Source organism: Pseudophryne corroboree, chromosome 3 (genome assembly GCF_028390025.1).
Source record: "Pseudophryne corroboree isolate aPseCor3 chromosome 3, aPseCor3.hap2, whole genome shotgun sequence".
Classification (NCBI taxonomy): domain Eukaryota; kingdom Metazoa; phylum Chordata; class Amphibia; order Anura; family Myobatrachidae; genus Pseudophryne; species Pseudophryne corroboree.
Window position 1 is genome coordinate 279,611,296 of NC_086446.1, and position 18,116 is coordinate 279,629,411.

At 47.0% G+C, this 18,116-nt stretch overlaps 1 protein-coding gene across 2 annotated transcripts in view; it reads right to left on the reverse strand.

Moving 5' to 3' along the window:
* Positions 1–893: 893 nt before the first annotated feature.
* SAMD10 (sterile alpha motif domain containing 10) overlaps positions 894–18,116 on the reverse strand; it is a 118,866-nt gene continuing 101,643 nt past the window's right edge. The window contains exons 4-6 of one of the 2 annotated variants that reach the window (XM_063959200.1): positions 14,264–14,404; positions 13,444–13,503; positions 894–6,147 (exon numbers count right to left, since the gene is read on the reverse strand). In XM_063959200.1, the coding sequence (XP_063815270.1) occupies positions 13,460–13,503; positions 14,264–14,404 (185 nt within the window). In that variant the 3' untranslated portion in view covers positions 894–6,147; positions 13,444–13,459. The remainder of the gene's footprint in view (positions 6,148–13,443; positions 13,504–14,263; positions 14,405–18,116) is intronic. The other variant, XM_063959201.1, reaches the window with a different exon arrangement.

Here is an 18,116-nt window from a genome sequence, read left to right on the forward strand (position 1 = left end):
TCAGCAGGACAGTCCCGCTATTCGGACCCTGTCCCGCTGTCCCACCCCCGGGCAGCAGTGTCCCGCGAGTGGGGGGGCAGTTAGGGGAGGCTTTGATCACCCGCTGCTCTGCAAAGCAGCCGGTGATCACTGAATACATGCTGTGCGCACGCGCACAGCATGTATTCAGAGCTAGGAGGTGAGCGGGGGCTGCCCAGCTGCTGGGAGAGCGCTGGGCACGCCCCCAAAAGGAGAGAAAAAAACGGACCGTTTGGCGAGGCCACTCCCACTCTAGCAAGGCCACGCCCATCACGGTCAAGGTCACGCCCCCTTTTGGATCATCGCGTCCCGCTATCAACAAGCCAAAAGTTGGGAGGTATGCTTCTTTGATGCTCATATCCTATTTGCCATTTATTATTTTTACTGTTTATGTTACTTTTTCTTAAATTACCAATAAAAATTGTTTAACTGTCAAAGTGGCCATTAGTAAATATACCCCTCAAAATTGTTTTTCACATTTATGCCCAGATTTATCAAGCCTTGGAGAGTGATAAAGTACCAATCAATCAGCTCCTAACTGTCATTTTTCAAACACAGTCTGTAACATGGAAGTTAGAAGCTGATTGGTTGGAACTTCAACACTGTGCAATTTATTATTCTCCAAGGCTTGATAAATCTGATAAGACAAATACATGTATGATATTTTAAAGACAATAGTTTGGGTTCATTGATAAAACAACAGGTCAACATTAAGATTATCATTGCTGCGGAGCACTGCTATGCCTTTAAAATCAACAACAATAGCAACTGCATATAAACAATAGCAACTGCATATAAACAACAATAGCAACTGCATATAAATAACAAAAGCAACTGTATATTTGGCTATAAGCAAGACGCTAGTAATGAAGACAAGCCTCAAGATTATTAATGAATGTTTATTCTGAAAATTGTATAAAAAAGGAAGAACTCCAAAGATGAAGAGAAGACCTCATATAACCAGCCAACATTCACATTTTGTAAACGCCACCCTGGCCAGTGGAGGCACTTTAACTTGTAGTGCAGGGAATAATATCACAGTGATAGGAAGCCTGCCCACGTTAAAAGTATGATTTTCCCCATTAACAGTAAAATAATGGTATTGTCTACTAAGCTCAGAGAGGGAAATTTGTGGCTTCTAACTACAGAGACATTCAGGCGTCATTATCAATTACAATTATGTGGGCAATAGGAAGACTTCTCCGGGTGGCTTGGATGTATGCACAGTATGTTCCTATGTACAGTCTAAAACATTAGGATACAGCTATAAGAGACTAGTATAATTATCTATAGTATTATATAATACAGCCCCAATAGAATCATCATGGATCACAACTTTATAGGCTACTTCCCCAGGAATAAATATTGTATATGGCACAGTTATTTACAGTAAATCTTACACACTCTCTCTCTAGTCTCTACACACACACACACACACACTGGCCACTTTATTAGGTACACAATTATGCAAATATCTAATCAGCAAATCACGTGGTGGTGACTCCATACAGAAAATGATGCAGACATGTTTAAGAGGTTCAATTGTTACTCAATACAACCACAAGTGGGAGAAAATGGGATTTAAGTGACTCTGACTGGTTAAATGATTGTTGGGGCCATTCAGGATGGTTGTGCTGATCTCTTGGGATTTTCATACACCACAGTCTAGTTTACAGAGACTGGTGCACAAACAACACTGTGGGTGATCTGTGGGTGAAAGTTCCTACTGAGAGATATCAAAAGAGAATGGGCAAACTGGTTCAAGCTGACAAGACAACATGCTGCCTTGTGTCAATGGTTCAGGCTTCTGGTAGTGGTTTAATGGTATGGTGGATGCTTTCTTGACATACATTAGGCTCCATAATAGCATTTGGGCATCATATAAATACCACAGCCTACATGTTGCTGATCCTTTATATTCCTAGTCTACCCAACTTCTCTAATGGCAACTTCCAACAGGCTAAGGTACCACGGGAGGTCTATGTACTAAGCCGTGGACAGAAATTTATGGAGGAATTCAACGGCCGGTGAATTGTTTGCCCGGCTGAATCTGTGCGGCAGCAGGATCTCACACAAGTGTTCGTTATCCCATAGGGTAGCGAACACTTTTGTGTGAATCGGAGTGCATATCGGCCTGGTAAAGTGTGCAAGACGGGGTGCTGTCGCTGCCGTTCAAATGCTGCGGCAACGGCAATGCGCACCCTTTGCCGGCAATTGAATACCCCCAAAAGTCCCAGCCAATCAGCTCCTAACTGCCATGTTACAGGCTGTGTTTGAAAAATGTCAAGAAGCTATTTTTTTAATCATAGGAGGAAAAAGGGGGATCCTACTCAGTAATGGAAAGGGGTACCTAATAAAGTGGCCACCGATTGTGTAAATGTATATATATATATATATATATATATATATATATATATACACAATCTGTAATTGTCATGTATGATTTCACATTCTGTGTAAGCTACATAATAAGGTGGTCATACATACGGACTCGCACTGATTATATACACAGGAGCACCTATTAGTAGGAGCAGTATATTTCACATTACAGCTATATTTTTCTGCTCATTTTTTTTTTTTTTATTAATCATGATAGTGACGTGTTATCCTTATTAAATTTGGCACTTTTGTGTGTCTGAATGATTTGATTAAATTGGTCAAAGTGTGCCTATATGTAATTTTCCACAAAGATGCAAAAGGAAGGTGCATATGCATACTACACTGCTGACCAGATATCTGGCATCACAGATGTAAATGGAATTATTAATTCCTTTTGTAGTGAAAAAAGAATGAAGCCCCTTCCTTAATCTAATATTGTCCATCCAAAACAAGCATGTGTGAAAAATCTGGGCAACAGTGCATACTCTGACATCCCACACACTCCGACATATTGCTCTGCAAATCCATGGGCTTACCTGTCAAAATCGGGCGCATTTGCACAAAAGCAGAACATGTGCTGTAGGTTTGGCTATTGTACCTGAGCTTTAGAGGCTGACTCGGAGTTGGACAGCTCTCTGTTCAAGCGATAAGTTTTTTGCGCAAATGCAGTTTAGAGTCGTACAGAACTCGGACGGTTTTGTCTTTCCTTGAAATTGGTGTAACATTATGGCAATTGGGCGGCAACATAGCAAGCACACATAATCACCCTGATGTGTGGGAGTGTCATGGGAATGTGTGGGTGTGTATCAAAAACTGCAATTCTGAGTTGTATGGGGAAGGGAAGCATAACGTGCAGATACGGGGGTGGCTCAATAAGGTAACAAGACCTCTCACATGTGTAATGGTCTTTGTTTCAGTCTAATTTCCCGTCAGGCTAGAGTAGGTAGACCACTGCTTCCCCTCACGGCCATTAGACTGCGCCTCATATCAGTCATACTGTCCAACATTAGTTGCAATATGGCGGGGCTGGCGGACACATGGTCACAAACTGAGGTGCATAGTGTGATCAGATTTCTGCATCTAAAGGGCACATCAGCAGCTAAAATTCATCACCAACTAGTTGAGGTGTACGTGATGATGTCATGTCACGGAAATGGGTGTGGGCATGTCGCGGAAATGGGTTTGGGCTAGTAAACCAGAAGCTTGGTTTACTAGCACAAGGTAGTAAACCAGGCTTCTGCGGCTGCCTACAGCTGTCTTATGTGACTCCGAATCAGCCCCATTAATATCTTAGAACACATTACAGTAATTAAAATGGGCATTGTTGAGATTTTCTATCAGATGAGATCTGTAATAAGATACAACGCTGCATTAACTGGAAAATATTAAATACAATACAGTATTTGGTGACCTAGCACTGCCAGTTACCTAGTAATGGGTACATTTATCAAATGCCATCCAGCGATTTTACACTCTAAACTGCTGGATTCCAGCTTGAAGGATTAAAACTGAAATGTGCAGTGACTTAAAGCCCCTAAATTACATACAGTTCATGGGAAACGGACACCATTCACGGTTGTTTTCTGTGTGTGTGTGTGTGTGTGTGTGGGGGGGGGTACGGGGTGGACACATCTACAGATCCCTGAGCCAATGTGCTAAGTAGCATTGGCTCCATCCTCCAGTCAGGCGCTGTCTCTCATTATTCTGGCATTTGCTTTTAGTTTTGTTTTTTTTCACCAGTTCTGCTTTAATAAATCCAGTGGCTTGTAATTCGTCCAAGATCAAGCCAAACAGATCAAGGTTACAGTGTAAATCTTCTTTTGTGACGTCAGATACCTACTTCTGTGCAAATGCCTCTTATTTTATGGTTAAACACATGATACTATGGATTAAGATGGCAGCATGTGCATGGGTTTAAACATTTGGCACTCACATTTAAGACCTACATGACACTAAACTAAGCAGTATTTTAGAAGAAATAAGGGAAACTGTAAATAAATAAAGGCTATGGCCCTAAGCTGGTCGAGAGTTCATCCTGCTTTCCGCCATATAGCCTGCAAAACTAACAGGTGCAGACCGTTCCCCACTGCAAAATTTGAGAGCAGGGCAGGGACCAGGGATCTTGGACGGGAGGAAACGGGGGGGCAACCAAGTACTCCTGTCGCAACCTCGCCCCTTGCAGTGGTTGTAGTTCTGCCTCTAGGCATGCATCTGGAAAAAGTGGACAGGTAAGTACGCTTGTAAACATAAAAGGGTATGTGTTCATCTGGGGGTTCTCAAATGACCCTAACTTAGTTGAGCACAAGCAAGATGGCAAATGTGGACATCAAGTTTGGAAGGAAGTTGTTTTTTTGGTTTTTATGAGCTTCCTAGTGCTTGGCCCATGTAGTACTAAAAAAAAAATTAAGACCATCCCTGTATACAATTATACACGATTCTTCCCTCCTCATTATACTTCCCTTTTCATACTAATAATTATTGCTATAGGAGAATCCTACCCAGGTATAACATTGTTACACCCCCTCTCCAAACTAACAGACAGAAACGTGGAGCTGTGGAATCTGTATAGACATTGATTTTCCAGAAGGAGAAAGAGAAGTATGGAATTCAATTGCACTAACACCTCTTGTGTTCTGATTGCTAACTGGATTCAGCTGTCCAAATGGGTCTGGGACTGAGGGTCGACAGCACAAATGTCGACGCCAATTGGTCGACACACCTTAGGTCGACATGGACAAAAGGTCGACATGGACAAAAGGTCGACAGGAACAAGGTCGACATGGAAAAAGGTCGACATGAGTTTTTTATGTTTTTTTGGTGTCGTTTTCTTCGTAGAGTGACCGGGAACCCCAATTAGTGCACCGCGTCCCCTCGCATGGCTCGCTTCGCTCGCCATGCTTCGGGCATGGTGCCTTCGCTTCGCTCGGCACACTTTACCATTCCAATCGTAGTCCACATGGATCGTTAAGTATGAAAAGGTTCAAAAAAAAAGAAAAAAATCGTGAAAAACTCATGTCGACATTGTTCCTGTCGACCTTCTGTCCATGTCGACCTTTTGTCCATGTCGACCTAAGGTGTGTCAACCAATTGGCGTCGACCTAAGGTGTGTCGACCTTTGTGCTGTCGACCTGGAGTCCGGATACCGTCCAAATAGCAATACAGTGATAAAAAAACTGCTAATATGTTGATGCACTTGAACTTTAAAATTATGGAGCGCCAAAAGCCACGTGGCTTTGCAAGCCGAGATGACAGAGAAAGTTATATTCCTTTTCTAGGAAGTCTTTTGTAACTTTTTTACATTCTTCCCACTAATCCTGGCTAATAAAAATCAGAAATATTATGCCACATCCAACAATCAGCCCTGGCCCCTCCACAATCACTTATGGCTACACCATTAGCCAGAAGGCCACACCCCTTGCCCACAGTTAAAAACAGGACTGCTCTGTGAAAATGGGACTACAGTATTCGGGGGTTTGGTTCTAGGGTTAGAGTTCAGTTATGTTTTACAGCCAAGGAAGTCTCCAGAGAAGATGCTCACTTCTTCTTTGTTCTTACACCCGGCATATGATCCAATTTATTTACCGAAACAGAACCCCAGGATTCCAAAAGAGGAGGTAACGGGAGTTGAGGTGTTTATCAGTCTATCCCAGCGTTATTCCTAACCACTCCGGCACCAGGAAGTAACCTTTGTGCCTTATGACAGTCACAGTGTCCGGAGAATTCCTTTCTATGAGAAGTTTCCGAATGAAGCTGCAACAAAAAGAATGAAATTACCAGTAAATTTATAACTGATCAATAGCAACACGGTTGTATTTTTGTATTTTATGTTGCTATGGACTAGGTCATTTCTAAACTATACATACAAAATAATTTTAAATAAGAAAAATATTTAGTAATAAAATAAAGCGTTATTCACAAATATTACTTCATGCTGTTGCAATCCTGTGGCCCCATATCTGCAAAAGTAAATAATCCCTGACAAGTAAATGACATTGTTCTCCCTCTTCTCATCTGCTTGTCTCGCACAGTGGACCTGGTGGAGATAAAAGCATTTCTGTTCTATTGTCAGTACACAGCTGAAGATTGAAACACAAATTACCAGCGATATCAGACAACTGGGTCTAAAAAAAAAAAAGTGCAATGTCAATAACAAACCAATCAAAATCAATCGAAACATTAACGCGCGTGATGGCAAATGTAACCAGAGGACTCATTTAAGATGGATGTGATCCAGGCTGATGACCAACTGGCTGGATCTTGTCCAATTTCACCATGCGCCTGTGATTGTGTCACTCGGTACCCAGGGCAAGTGGCATGCTTAATGTATTTCCACCAGGGTCGGAGCTGAGGCTGGAGGAAATATGTATTTTTGTCTATACATTAGGTATCATTTTGCAAGCGCCACATAAACTACATGTGTAGATGTATTTGGACAAGTCTTCTAATTATTATGTTTGGCTATTTCAGTGACTTTCAGTTGCTAAGAGGTCCATGCAACCTAGCCATTCAATCTCCATAGTAGAGTGAACAGCTGCACACGGGTTGGGTATGGGTGACCGGCGTTTGGGATCCCGCCGGTCACCATATCGATGCCTGGGATCACAAGGTTTAGATTGCAGGCGCGGGGGATGGGGGGGGGGGGGGGGGGGGAGAATTGCGAGCGCAGCAAAGCCCCTTTGCAGGCTCGGTGGCTCGCTGCGCTCACCACAGGTTCTATGGGTGTTGTGGACACCCACAAGTGGAAGTAGTCCCTGGCAGTTGGCATGCCGACTGTCAGGCTTTGAAGTGTTCGAGATCCCAGCTTTGGTTATGTGACCGGCTGTCGGGACATAACTACATCTCCTGCACACAAGCCTCAGATCACTAAGTGCAGCGCCAAACATCAGCTGGAGTTTTTTAAAGCACATGGAGGTATAATTAATCTTATATATAACATGTATTGGTCTGTTTGTTTGTCTGTCTGTCTGTCTGTCTGTCTGGTTATGTGTTCAGACACCTCTACACAGAGATGAAACCAACACAAGGTGGTCCAGTTGGATCCTGGCCAGGGTCCCGGTCAGACCACCCATTGGTGTACGCTAGGCAGAACTTTGACCCAGGGAGCCTGTTCTGGGCCTTCCACTGGATGGATTTGGACAAAAACTTCACAGAGTGGTAACATAGACATACTAGGGGATCTGACCTCCTGTTGGTGTACGCTGGGCAGAACTTTGACCCTGGGTGCCTGTTCTAACACTTGGGCACAGGTGCATGCTGGCACTTGTGGTTCTCCAAGTGCTATCCTGCCCTGGCAGCCTTGCTGGGACCAGTAGTCCACCTGTAAAATAAGATTTTACTCACCGGTAAATCTATTTCTCGTAGTCCGTAGTGGATGCTGGGACTCCGTAAGGACCATGGGGAATAGCGGCTCCGCAGGAGACTGGGCACAACTAAAGAAAGCTTTAGGACTACCTGGTGTGCACTGGCTCCTCCCACTATGACCCTCCTCCAGACCTCAGTTAGGATACTGTGCCCGGAAGAGCTGACACAACAAGGAAGGATTTTGAATCCCGGGTAAGACTCATACCAGCCACACCAATCACACCGTATAACTCGTGATACTATACCCAGTTAACCGTATGAAATATAACTGAGCCTCTCAACAGATGGCTCAACAATAACCCTTTAGTTAAACAATAACTATATACAAGTATTGCAGACAATCCGCACTTGGGATGGGCGCCCAGCATCCACTACGGACTACGAGAAATAGATTTACCGGTGAGTAAAATCTTATTTTCTCTGACGTCCTAAGTGGATGCTGGGACTCCGTAAGGACCATGGGGATTATACCAAAGCTCCCAAACGGGCGGGAGAGTGCGGATGACTCTGCTGCACCGAATGAGCAAACTCTAGGTCCACCTCAGCCAGGGTATCAAGCTTGTAGAATTTAGCAAATGTGTTTGACCCCGACCAAGTAGCTGCTCGGCAAAGTTGTAAAGCCGAGACCCCTCGGGCAGCCGCCCAAGAAGAGCCCACCTTCCTCGTGGAATGGGCTTTCACTGATCTAGGATGCGGCAGTCCAGCCGCAGAATGTGCAAGCTGAATCGTACTACAGATCCAGCGAGCAATAGTCTGCTTTGAAGCAGGAGCACCCAGCTTGTTGGGTGCATACAGGATAAATAGCGAGTCAGTTTTCCTGACACTAGCTGTCCTGGAAACATAAATTTTCAGGGCCCTGACTACGTCCAACAACTTGGAATCCTCCAAGTCTTTAGTAGCCACAGGCACTACAATAGGTTGGTTCAAATGAAAAGCTGATACCACCTTAGGGAGAAACTGGGGACGAGTCCTCAATTCTGCCCTATCCATATGGAAAATCAGATAAGGGCTTTTACATGACAAAGCCGCCAATTCTGACACACGCCTGGCCGAAGCCAAGGCCAACAGCATGACCACCTTCCACGTGAGATATTTCAAATCCACGGTTTTAAGTGGCTCAAACCAATGCGACTTTAGGAAATCCAACACCACGTTGAGATCCCAAGGTGCCACTGGAGGCACAAAAGGGGGCTGAATATGCAGCACTCCCTTAACTGATGTCTGAACTTCAGGCAGTGAAGCCAGTTCTTTCTGGAAGAAAATCGACAGAGCCGAAATCTGGACCTTAATGGAACCCAATTTTAGGCCCATAGTCACCCCTGACTGTAGGAAGTGCAGAAAACGGCCCAGCTGAAATTCCTCCGTTGGGGCCTTCCTGGCCTCACACCACGCAACATATTTTCGCCATATGCGGTGATAATGGTTTGCGGTCACTTCTTTCCTAGCTTTAATCAGCGTAGGGATGACTTCCTCCGGAATGCCCTTTTCCTTCAGGATCCGGCGTTCAACCGCCATGCCGTCAAACGCAGCCGCGGCAAGTCTTGGAACAGACAGGGCCCCTGCTGCAGCAGGTCCTGTCTGAGCGGCAGAGGCCATGGGTCCTCTGAGATCAGTTCTTGAAGTTCCGGGTACCAAGCTCTTCTTGGCCAATCCGGAACAATGAGTATAGTTCTTACTCCTCTTTTTCTTATTATCCTCAGTACCTTGGGTATGAGAGGAAGAGGAGGGAACACATAAACCGACTGGTACACCCACGGTGTCACTAGAGCGTCCACAGCTATTGCTTGAGGGTCTCTCGACCAGGCGCAATATCTTTCTAGCTTTTTGTTTAGGCGGGACGCCATCATGTCCACCTGTGGCCGTTCCCAACAGTTTACAATCAGCTGGAAGACTTCTGGATGAAGTCCCCACTCTCCCGGGTGGAGGTCGTGCCTGCTGAGGAAGTCTGCTTCCCAGTTGTCCACTCCCGGAATGAACACTGCTGACAGTGCTAACACGTGATTTTCCGCCCATCGGAGAATCATTGTGGCTTCTGCCATCGCCATCCTGCTTCTTGTGCTGCCCTGTCGGTTTACATGGGCGACTGCCGTGATGTTGTCTGACTGAATCAGTACCGGCTGGTTTTGAAGCAGGGGTCTTGCCTGACTTAGGGCATTGTAAATGGCCCTCAGTTCCAGAATATTTATGTGTAGGTTAGTCTCCTGACTTGACCATAGTCCCTGGAAGTTTCTTTCCTGTGTGGCTGCCCCCCAGCCTCGAAGGCTGGCATCCGTGGTCACCAGGACCCAGTCCTGTATGCCGAATCTGCGGCCCTCTTGAAGATGAGCACTCTGCAGCCACCACAGCAGAGACACCCTGGTCCTTGGAGACAGGGTTATCAGCCGATGCATCTGAAGATGCGATCCGGACCACTTGTCCAACAGGTCCCACTGAAAGGTCCTTGCATGGAACCTGCCGAAGGGAATTGCTTCGTAGGAAGCTACTATTTTTCCCAGGACTCGCGTGCAGTGATGCACCGACACCTGTTTTGGTTTCAGGAGGCCTCTGACTAGAGATGACAGCTCCTTGGCTTTCTCCTCCGGGAGAAACACTTTTTTCTGTTCTGTGTCCAGAACCATCCCCAGGAACAGTAGACGTGTCGTAGGGACCAGCTGTGACTTTGGAATATTTAGAATCCAACCGTGCTGTAGTAGCACCTCCCGAGATAGTGCTACCCCGACCAACAACTGCTCCCTGGACCTCGCCTTTATCAGGAGATCGTCCAAGTACGGGATAATTAAAACTCCCTTTTTTTGAAGGAGTATCATCATTTCGGCCATTACCTTGGTAAATACCCTCGGTGCCGTGGACAGACCAAACGGCAACATCTGGAATTGGTAATGACAATCCTGTACCACAAATCTGAGGTACTCCTGGTGAGGATGGTAAATGGGGACATGCAGGTAAGCATCCTTGATGTCCAGTGATACCATGTAATCCCCCTCGTCCAGGCTTGAAATAACCGCCCGGAGCGATTCCATCTTGAACTTGAATTTTTTTATATAAGTGTTCAAGGATTTCAAATTTAAAATGGGTCTCACCGAACCGTCCGGTTTCAGTACCACAAACATTGTGGAATAGTAACCCTGTCCTTGTTGAAGGAGGGGCACCTTGACTATCACCTGCTGGGAATACAGCTTGTGAATTGCCTCTAGCACAGCCTCCCTGTCTGAGGGAGTTGTTGGCAAGGCAGATTTGAGGAAACGGCGAGGGGGAGACGTCTCGAATTCCAGCTTGTACCCCTGAGATACCACTTGAAGACTCCAGGGATCTACCCGTGAGCGAGCCCACTGATTGCTGAAGTTCTTGAGACGGGCCCCCACCGTTCCTGGCTCCGCCTGTGGAGCCCCAGCGTCATGCGGTGGACTTAGAGGAAACGGAGGAGGACTTTTGTTCCTGGGAACTGGCTGTATGCTGCAGCTTTTTCCCTCTACCTCTGCCTCTGGGCAGAAAGGACGCGCCTTTAACCCGCTTGCCTTTTTGGGGCCGAAAGGACTGTACCTGATAATACGGTGCTTTCTTTGGCTGTGAGGGAACATGGGGTAGAAAAGCTGACTTCCCAGCTGTCGCTGTGGAAACGAGGTCCGAGAGACCATCCCCAAACAACTCCTCACCTTTATAAGGCAAAACTTCCATATGCCTTTTAGAATCTGCATCCCCTGTCCACTGCCGAGTCCATAACCCTCTCCTGGCAGAAATGGACATTGCACTTATTTTAGATGCCAGCCGGCAAATATCCCTCTGTGCATCTCTCATGTATAAGACTGCGTCTTTTATATGCTCTATGGTTAGCAATACAGTGTCCCTGTCAAGGGTATCAATATTTTCCGACAGGGAATCTGACCACGCAGCTGCAGCACTGCACATCCATGCTGAAGCAATAGTCGGTCTTAAAATAATACCTGAGTGTGTATATACAGACTTCAGGATAGCCTCCTGCTTCCTATCAGCAGGCTCCTTCAGGGCGGCCGTATCCGGAGACGGTAGTGCCACCTTCTTTGACAGGCGTGTGAGCGCTTTATCCACCCTAGGGGATGTTTCCCAACGTGACCTATCCTCTGGCGGGAAAGGGTACGCCATTAGTAACTTTTTAGAAATTACCAGTTTCTTATCGGGGGAAGCCCACGCTTCTTCACACACCTCATTTAATTCATCAGATGGGGGAAAAACCACTGGTGGTTTTTTCTCCCCAAACATAATACCCTTTTTTGTGGTACCTGGGGTAACATCAGAAATGTGCAACACATTTTTCATTGCCTCAATCATGTAACGTGTGGCCCTATTGGAAGTTACATTAGTCTCATCGTCGTCGACACTGGATTCAGTATCCGTGTCGACATCTGTGTCTGCCATCTGAGGTAGCGGGCGTTTTAGAGCCCCTGATGGCTTTTGAGACAGTTGGGCAGGCACGAGCTGAGAAGCCGGCTGTCCCACATCTGCTATGCCGTCAAACCTTTTATGTAAGGAGTTGACACTTTCACGTAATTCCTTCCACAAGTCCATCCACTCAGGTGTCGGCCCCGCAGGGGGTGACATCACATTTATCGGCATCTGCTCCGCCTCCACATAAGCCTCCTCATCAAACATGTCGACACAGCCGTACCGACACACCACACACACACAGGGAATGCTCTGACTGAGGACAGGACCCCACAAAGCCCTTTGGGGAGACAGAGAGAGAGTATGCCAGCACACACCAGAGCGCTATATAACACAGGGATTAACACTATAACTGAGTGATTTTCCCTTATAGCTGCTTATATGTATACTACTGCGCCTAAATTTAGTGCCCCCCCTCTCTTTTTTACCCTTTGTAGTCTTGAAACTGCAGGGGAGAGCCTGGGAGCGATCCTTCCAGCGGAGCTGTGAGGGAAAAATGGCGCCAGTGTGCTGAGGGAGATAGCTCCGCCCTTTTTTCGGCGGACTTCTCCCGCTTTTTTATGGATATCTGGCAGGGGTATTTTTCACATATATAGCCTCTAAGACTATATTATGTGAGTTTTATGCCAGCAAGGTGTTTAATATTGCTGCTCAGGGCGCCCCCCCCCCCAGCGCCCTGCACCCATCAGTGACAGGAGTGTGAGGTGTGCATGAGGAGCAATGGCGCACAGCTGCAGTGCTGTGCGCTACCTTGTTGAAGACCGAAGTCTTCTGCCGCCGATTTCCAGGACCATCTTCTTGCTTCTGGCTCTGTAAGGGGGACGGCGGCGCGGCTCCGGGACCGGATGACCGAGGCTGGGCCTGTGTTCGATCCCTCTGGAGCTAATGGTGTCCAGTAGCCTAAGAAGCCCAAGCTAGCTGCAAGCAGGTAGGTTCGCTTCTTCTCCCCTTAGTCCCTCGTAGCAGTGAGTCTGTTGCCAGCAGATCTCACTGAAAATAAAAAACCTAAAAGTATACTTTCTTTTCTAGGAGCTCAGGAGAGCCCCTAGTGTGCATCCAGCTCAGCCGGGCACAAGATTCTAACTGAGGTCTGGAGGAGGGTCATAGTGGGAGGAGCCAGTGCACACCAGGTAGTCCTAAAGCTTTCTTTAGTTGTGCCCAGTCTCCTGCGGAGCCGCTATTCCCCATGGTTCTTACGGAGTCCCAGCATCCACTTAGGACGTCAGAGAAATAACAATATTATTTATACTCTAAATTATTAATTACCTCTGTTCCCAAAGCCTCAGGGGAATGAAGAAGAGCCCCCGGTAATTTCTGCTAGTCCACCTGTAATTTTATAGTGGCAATCATTTACAAGGCAAAACCAAGTCTATTACATATTGCCCCAGGGCTGGTTGACCTAAAGAGGGATACACATGGAGAGATCCATGCTTAAATTCTAAGCAATCTGATGTGATTGCTTAGAAATTAAGCACGGATTTCTCCATGTGTATGCCCACAGCGATAGCGATGCGTGGCCCTGGGTGTCACTATCGCTGACTCTAGATTTGGCATGCATGCATGCCAAATCTAGTAGATCGCTCACTACACTACACATTGCGCAGAGTGCTGAGCAGGGGCAGAGATGTGTGCTGAGCGGTCTGTGCTAGATCGCTACGCACACATCTCCCCGTGTGTACGGGGCTTTAGGGAGGCCTATCAAACTAACCCGAACAACCTACAGCAAATCTACAAAGAAAATTTGCAAAACATCTCTCAAACAGTGTGCAAACCTAGTGGTTCTACCAAGATCTAGTGCAGTCCTGGGTACACATTGCTCGATGTAAGTGATATGTTGCACCAAATGGCATTTTGGTGCGACATAGCTCCAGTGTGTACCAAACCTTAGTGTCATTTGGAAAGCAGGCAAATCTATTGACTCCTTAGGCAGGCAGGTGAATAATACTTTTGCAAACCACTGTATTTACTTCTCCTTACCTCTTAAAATGATACATTAGAATATACTCAATAAAAAACACACATTAAAAATAATCTTAAAAAGTTCCAGCAAGCTTTGTCTCCCACTGCTGAACTGTGCGGTTTGTACCTTGACTGAGCAACTGCAGATTACGGACCTCCTCTCGCACCTGCAGCTGTAGAACCTGTTGTAGAACTTCCTGCCGCTGAGACTCATGGGTGATACCCATACGCTGCAACTTCTCTGCATTAAGTCTCAGTAGAGCTCGGCCTGACAAAGAAAGAAACACAAAGCTGTGATATTTGCTTGCGCTTTATGTAAGACACTGGGACACACAAACGCATAGGGAATGTTGAACCATACTAGCTATCGACAAGCTCCTCCTTCTGCCATTATAACACGTGGTTATCTGTTTGTTACGTATCGACATTCTTTATATGGTTACAATTTGTTAATATACGATGATGATACAGGTTTTCTATTGCAGTTACCTGTAGCAATAGAAAATGTGTTAGTCATTACAATAATGCTGGAGCAGATACTGGCTAGCACTGGTAACAGTAGCGCATTACCGGGCTAGTTGTGCTGGAAGTATGCATGCGTGACCCCGCTTGTAGGCTCACTCATGCGTTTTGCACCTGACATGGACTTCTATTTACACTTGGGGGAAAATAATAATATTATTTAAAAAAATTACTTTTGAAAAAAAGATTTAAATATAAAAAGCATGTTCTGAATTCATTATGGCCACCCTGCAATAGCATACTGCCTAAATTCTTGTTACATAGGTGCACAGGGAAGCTTTCATCAGAGGATGGTGATAGCATGGCGGTTTCCATGTTAGATAGAGAGAAAACACCGGTCTTCACTAGAGATAGGGATTTAGTCATCTTATCCATCCTATATAATAAATGGCTAACACCGCTCCTCACCCCTATAGATGGCACCAAATGGAGCAATTCCATTGTTGCTCCTTTTGGGCACACATAGCCGCCGGCGCTGACATTACTGTTATGTTGTTCCGTCATTTTGACAGGCTTGTAACTAGGGAGGCCAATCCCGGGCCGTTTTTTCAATCCCGGGATTCGGGATTAAAAAACGCTCAATCCCGGGATTCCCGTAGGGATCAGTGAAGGGCAGTGGAGAAGGGTGTAGGGAGCAGCGCTAGCGGGAGGGTGTAGGTAGCTGCACGGGATGGTTGGTGTAGGTAGCGGCACGGGAGGGTTGGTGTAGGTAGCGGTGCGGGAGGGAGGGTGTAGGTAGTGGTGCGGGAGGGAGGGTGTAGGTAGCGGTGCGGGAGGGAGGGTGTAGGTAGCGGTGCGGGAGGGAGGGTGTAGGTAGCGGTGCGGAAGGGAGGCTGTTAGAGAGCGCTGCACGGACGGAGGGTGGGTGTAAGTAATACTACTTACTATTAGGTGGGCGGCAGCCATGGACACACTGAACGCGGCGGCACTTCAAATGTAGCGCCGGCCGCCAGCCAACCAGAGCTGGCCTACCGGCAGCCAATCAGGGAAGCGGGCGCAGCAGTCGCTCCTGATTGGCTGCTGCGGCAGCTTCCCTGATTGGCTGCCGGCCCGCCAGCTCTGTTTGGCTGGCGGTCGGCGCTACATTTGAAGTGCCGCCGCGTTCAGCGTGTGTCCATGGCTGCCGCCCGCCTAATAGTAATACCCCTTTCACACCGCACAAATAACCCGGTATTGACCCGGCATATTGCCAGGTCGACATGGGTCGGCGTGCGGTGTGAAAGGGGCATAGCCGAAATCGCGGGTCGCCTGACCCGGCAATTCAACCCGGGAATAAAGCAGTGTTATACCCGGGTTGAATACCGGGTCAGTGGCTGCGTCAACGGGCTCCCGGGTCGATGCGTCCCGGGACCCGTTTACTACAGCAGGGGGAGGCGGCGCGGAGATGATCTCATCTTCCAGCGCCTCCTCCACCTCCGCCCCCCGCTGCTATGGCAACTCGCCCGGAATATTGCCGGGTCGGGGAAGTCTGCAGCAGCGGCCAATGCCGGATCCCATCCGGGAAGGACCCGTTTCCAATACCCGGGTGGGATCCGGCATTGGCAGTGTGAAAGGGGTATTAGTAGTATTACTTAAACCCACCCTCCTGCACATGCGCAAGGTAATCCCGTGAATCCCGGGATTGGAGGCTCCAATCCCGGTATTCAAATCCTGGCATTTTTGGGCCCAAATCCCGGGATCCCGCCGATCCCGGGATTGGCCTCCCTACTTGTAACTAGTTATATATATTAGCATATACAGTAGATCCTAGTTCTCTCTGCACTATGGGGGTAATTCCGAGTTTTCGCACGTTGCTGATTTTCGCTATGCTGCGATTTGTTGCAAAATGCTCATGCGCAAGGCATGCAGGGCGCATGCGCTTAGTTATTTAACTAAAAACTTAGTAGATTTGCTGTGGATTCTGCGGCGCTTTTCAGTCGCTCTGCTGATCGGAGAGTGATTGACAGGAAAGGGGCGTTTCCGGGAGTGTGCTAAAAATAGGATTTTAATACCTACCGGTAAATCCTTTTCTCCTAGTCCGTAGAGGATGCTGGGGACTCCAAAAGGACCATGTAAAGACTTAAACTGAGTGTGAACTGGCTCCTCCCTCTATGCCCCTCCTCCAGACCTCAGTTATAGGAACTGTGCCCAGGAGAGACGGACATTTCGAGGAAAGGATTTTTGTTTAAACAAAGGGCGAGAAACATACCAGCCCACACCACAATATACTGTACAACTGGAGCAGTATGAAACCAGATAACCGTATGAATTAACAACAGCAACAAGCTGAATAAACTAATACACAACCCATGTGTAAACAAATACAACCAGTAATACTACAACTGCAAGTAACAGTCCGCACTGGGATGGGCGCCCAGCATCCTCTACGGACTAGGAGAAAAGGATTTACCGGTAGGTATTTAAATCCTATTTTCTCTTACGTCCTAGAGGATGCTGGGGACTCCAAAAGGACCATGGGGTCTATACCAAAGCTCCAGACCGGGCGGGAGAGTGCGGACGACTCTGCAGCACCGATTGAGCAAACACGAGGTCCTCATCAGCCAGGGTATCAAACTTGTTAAACTTAGCAAATGTGTTTGAACCCGACCACGTAGCTGCTCGGCAAAGCTGAAGTGCCGAGACCCCTCGGGCAGCCGCCCAAGAAGAGCCCACCTTCCTAGTAGAATGGGCCTTTACCGACTTCGGCAACGGTAGCCCAGCCGAAGAATGAGCCTGCTGAATCGTATTACAAATCCAGCGAGCAATAGTTTGTTTAGAAGCAGGATTTCCAATCTTGTTGGAAGCATACAGGACAAACAAAGCTTCTGTTTTCCTGGTACGAGCCGTTCTGGCGACATAAATTTTCAAAGCTCTTACAACATCAAGAGACTTTGGAACCGCCACAGCATCCATAGCCACAGGCACCACAATAGGTTGGTTAATGTGGAACGAAGAAACCACCTTCGGCAGAAATTGTTGACGAGTCCTTAATTCCGCTCTATCCGAATGGAAAATCAAATACGGCCTCTTGTGAGACAAGGCCGCCAACTCTGACACTCGCCTGGCCGACGCCAGAGCCAAAAGCATGACCACTTTCCAAGTGAGAAACTTTAACTCAACCTTACGCAAAGGTTCAAACCAGTGAGACATAAGGAACTGCAAGACCACTTCAAGATCCCACAGCGCCACCGGTGGCACAAATGGAGGGTGGATATGCAACACTCCCTTCACAAAAGTCTGAACCTCGGGAAGGACAGCCAATTCTTTCTGAAAGAAAATAGATAAAGCCGAAATCTGCACTTTTATGGAACCCAATTTCAGGCCTGCATCTACGCCTGCCTGCAAAAAATGGAGAAACCGACCCAAGTGAAACTCCTCCGCCGGAGCTGCTTTGGTCTCACACCATGAAGCATATTTCCTCCAAATACGGTGATAATGTTTTGCCGTAACTTCCTTCCTATCTTTAAGGAGAGTGGGGA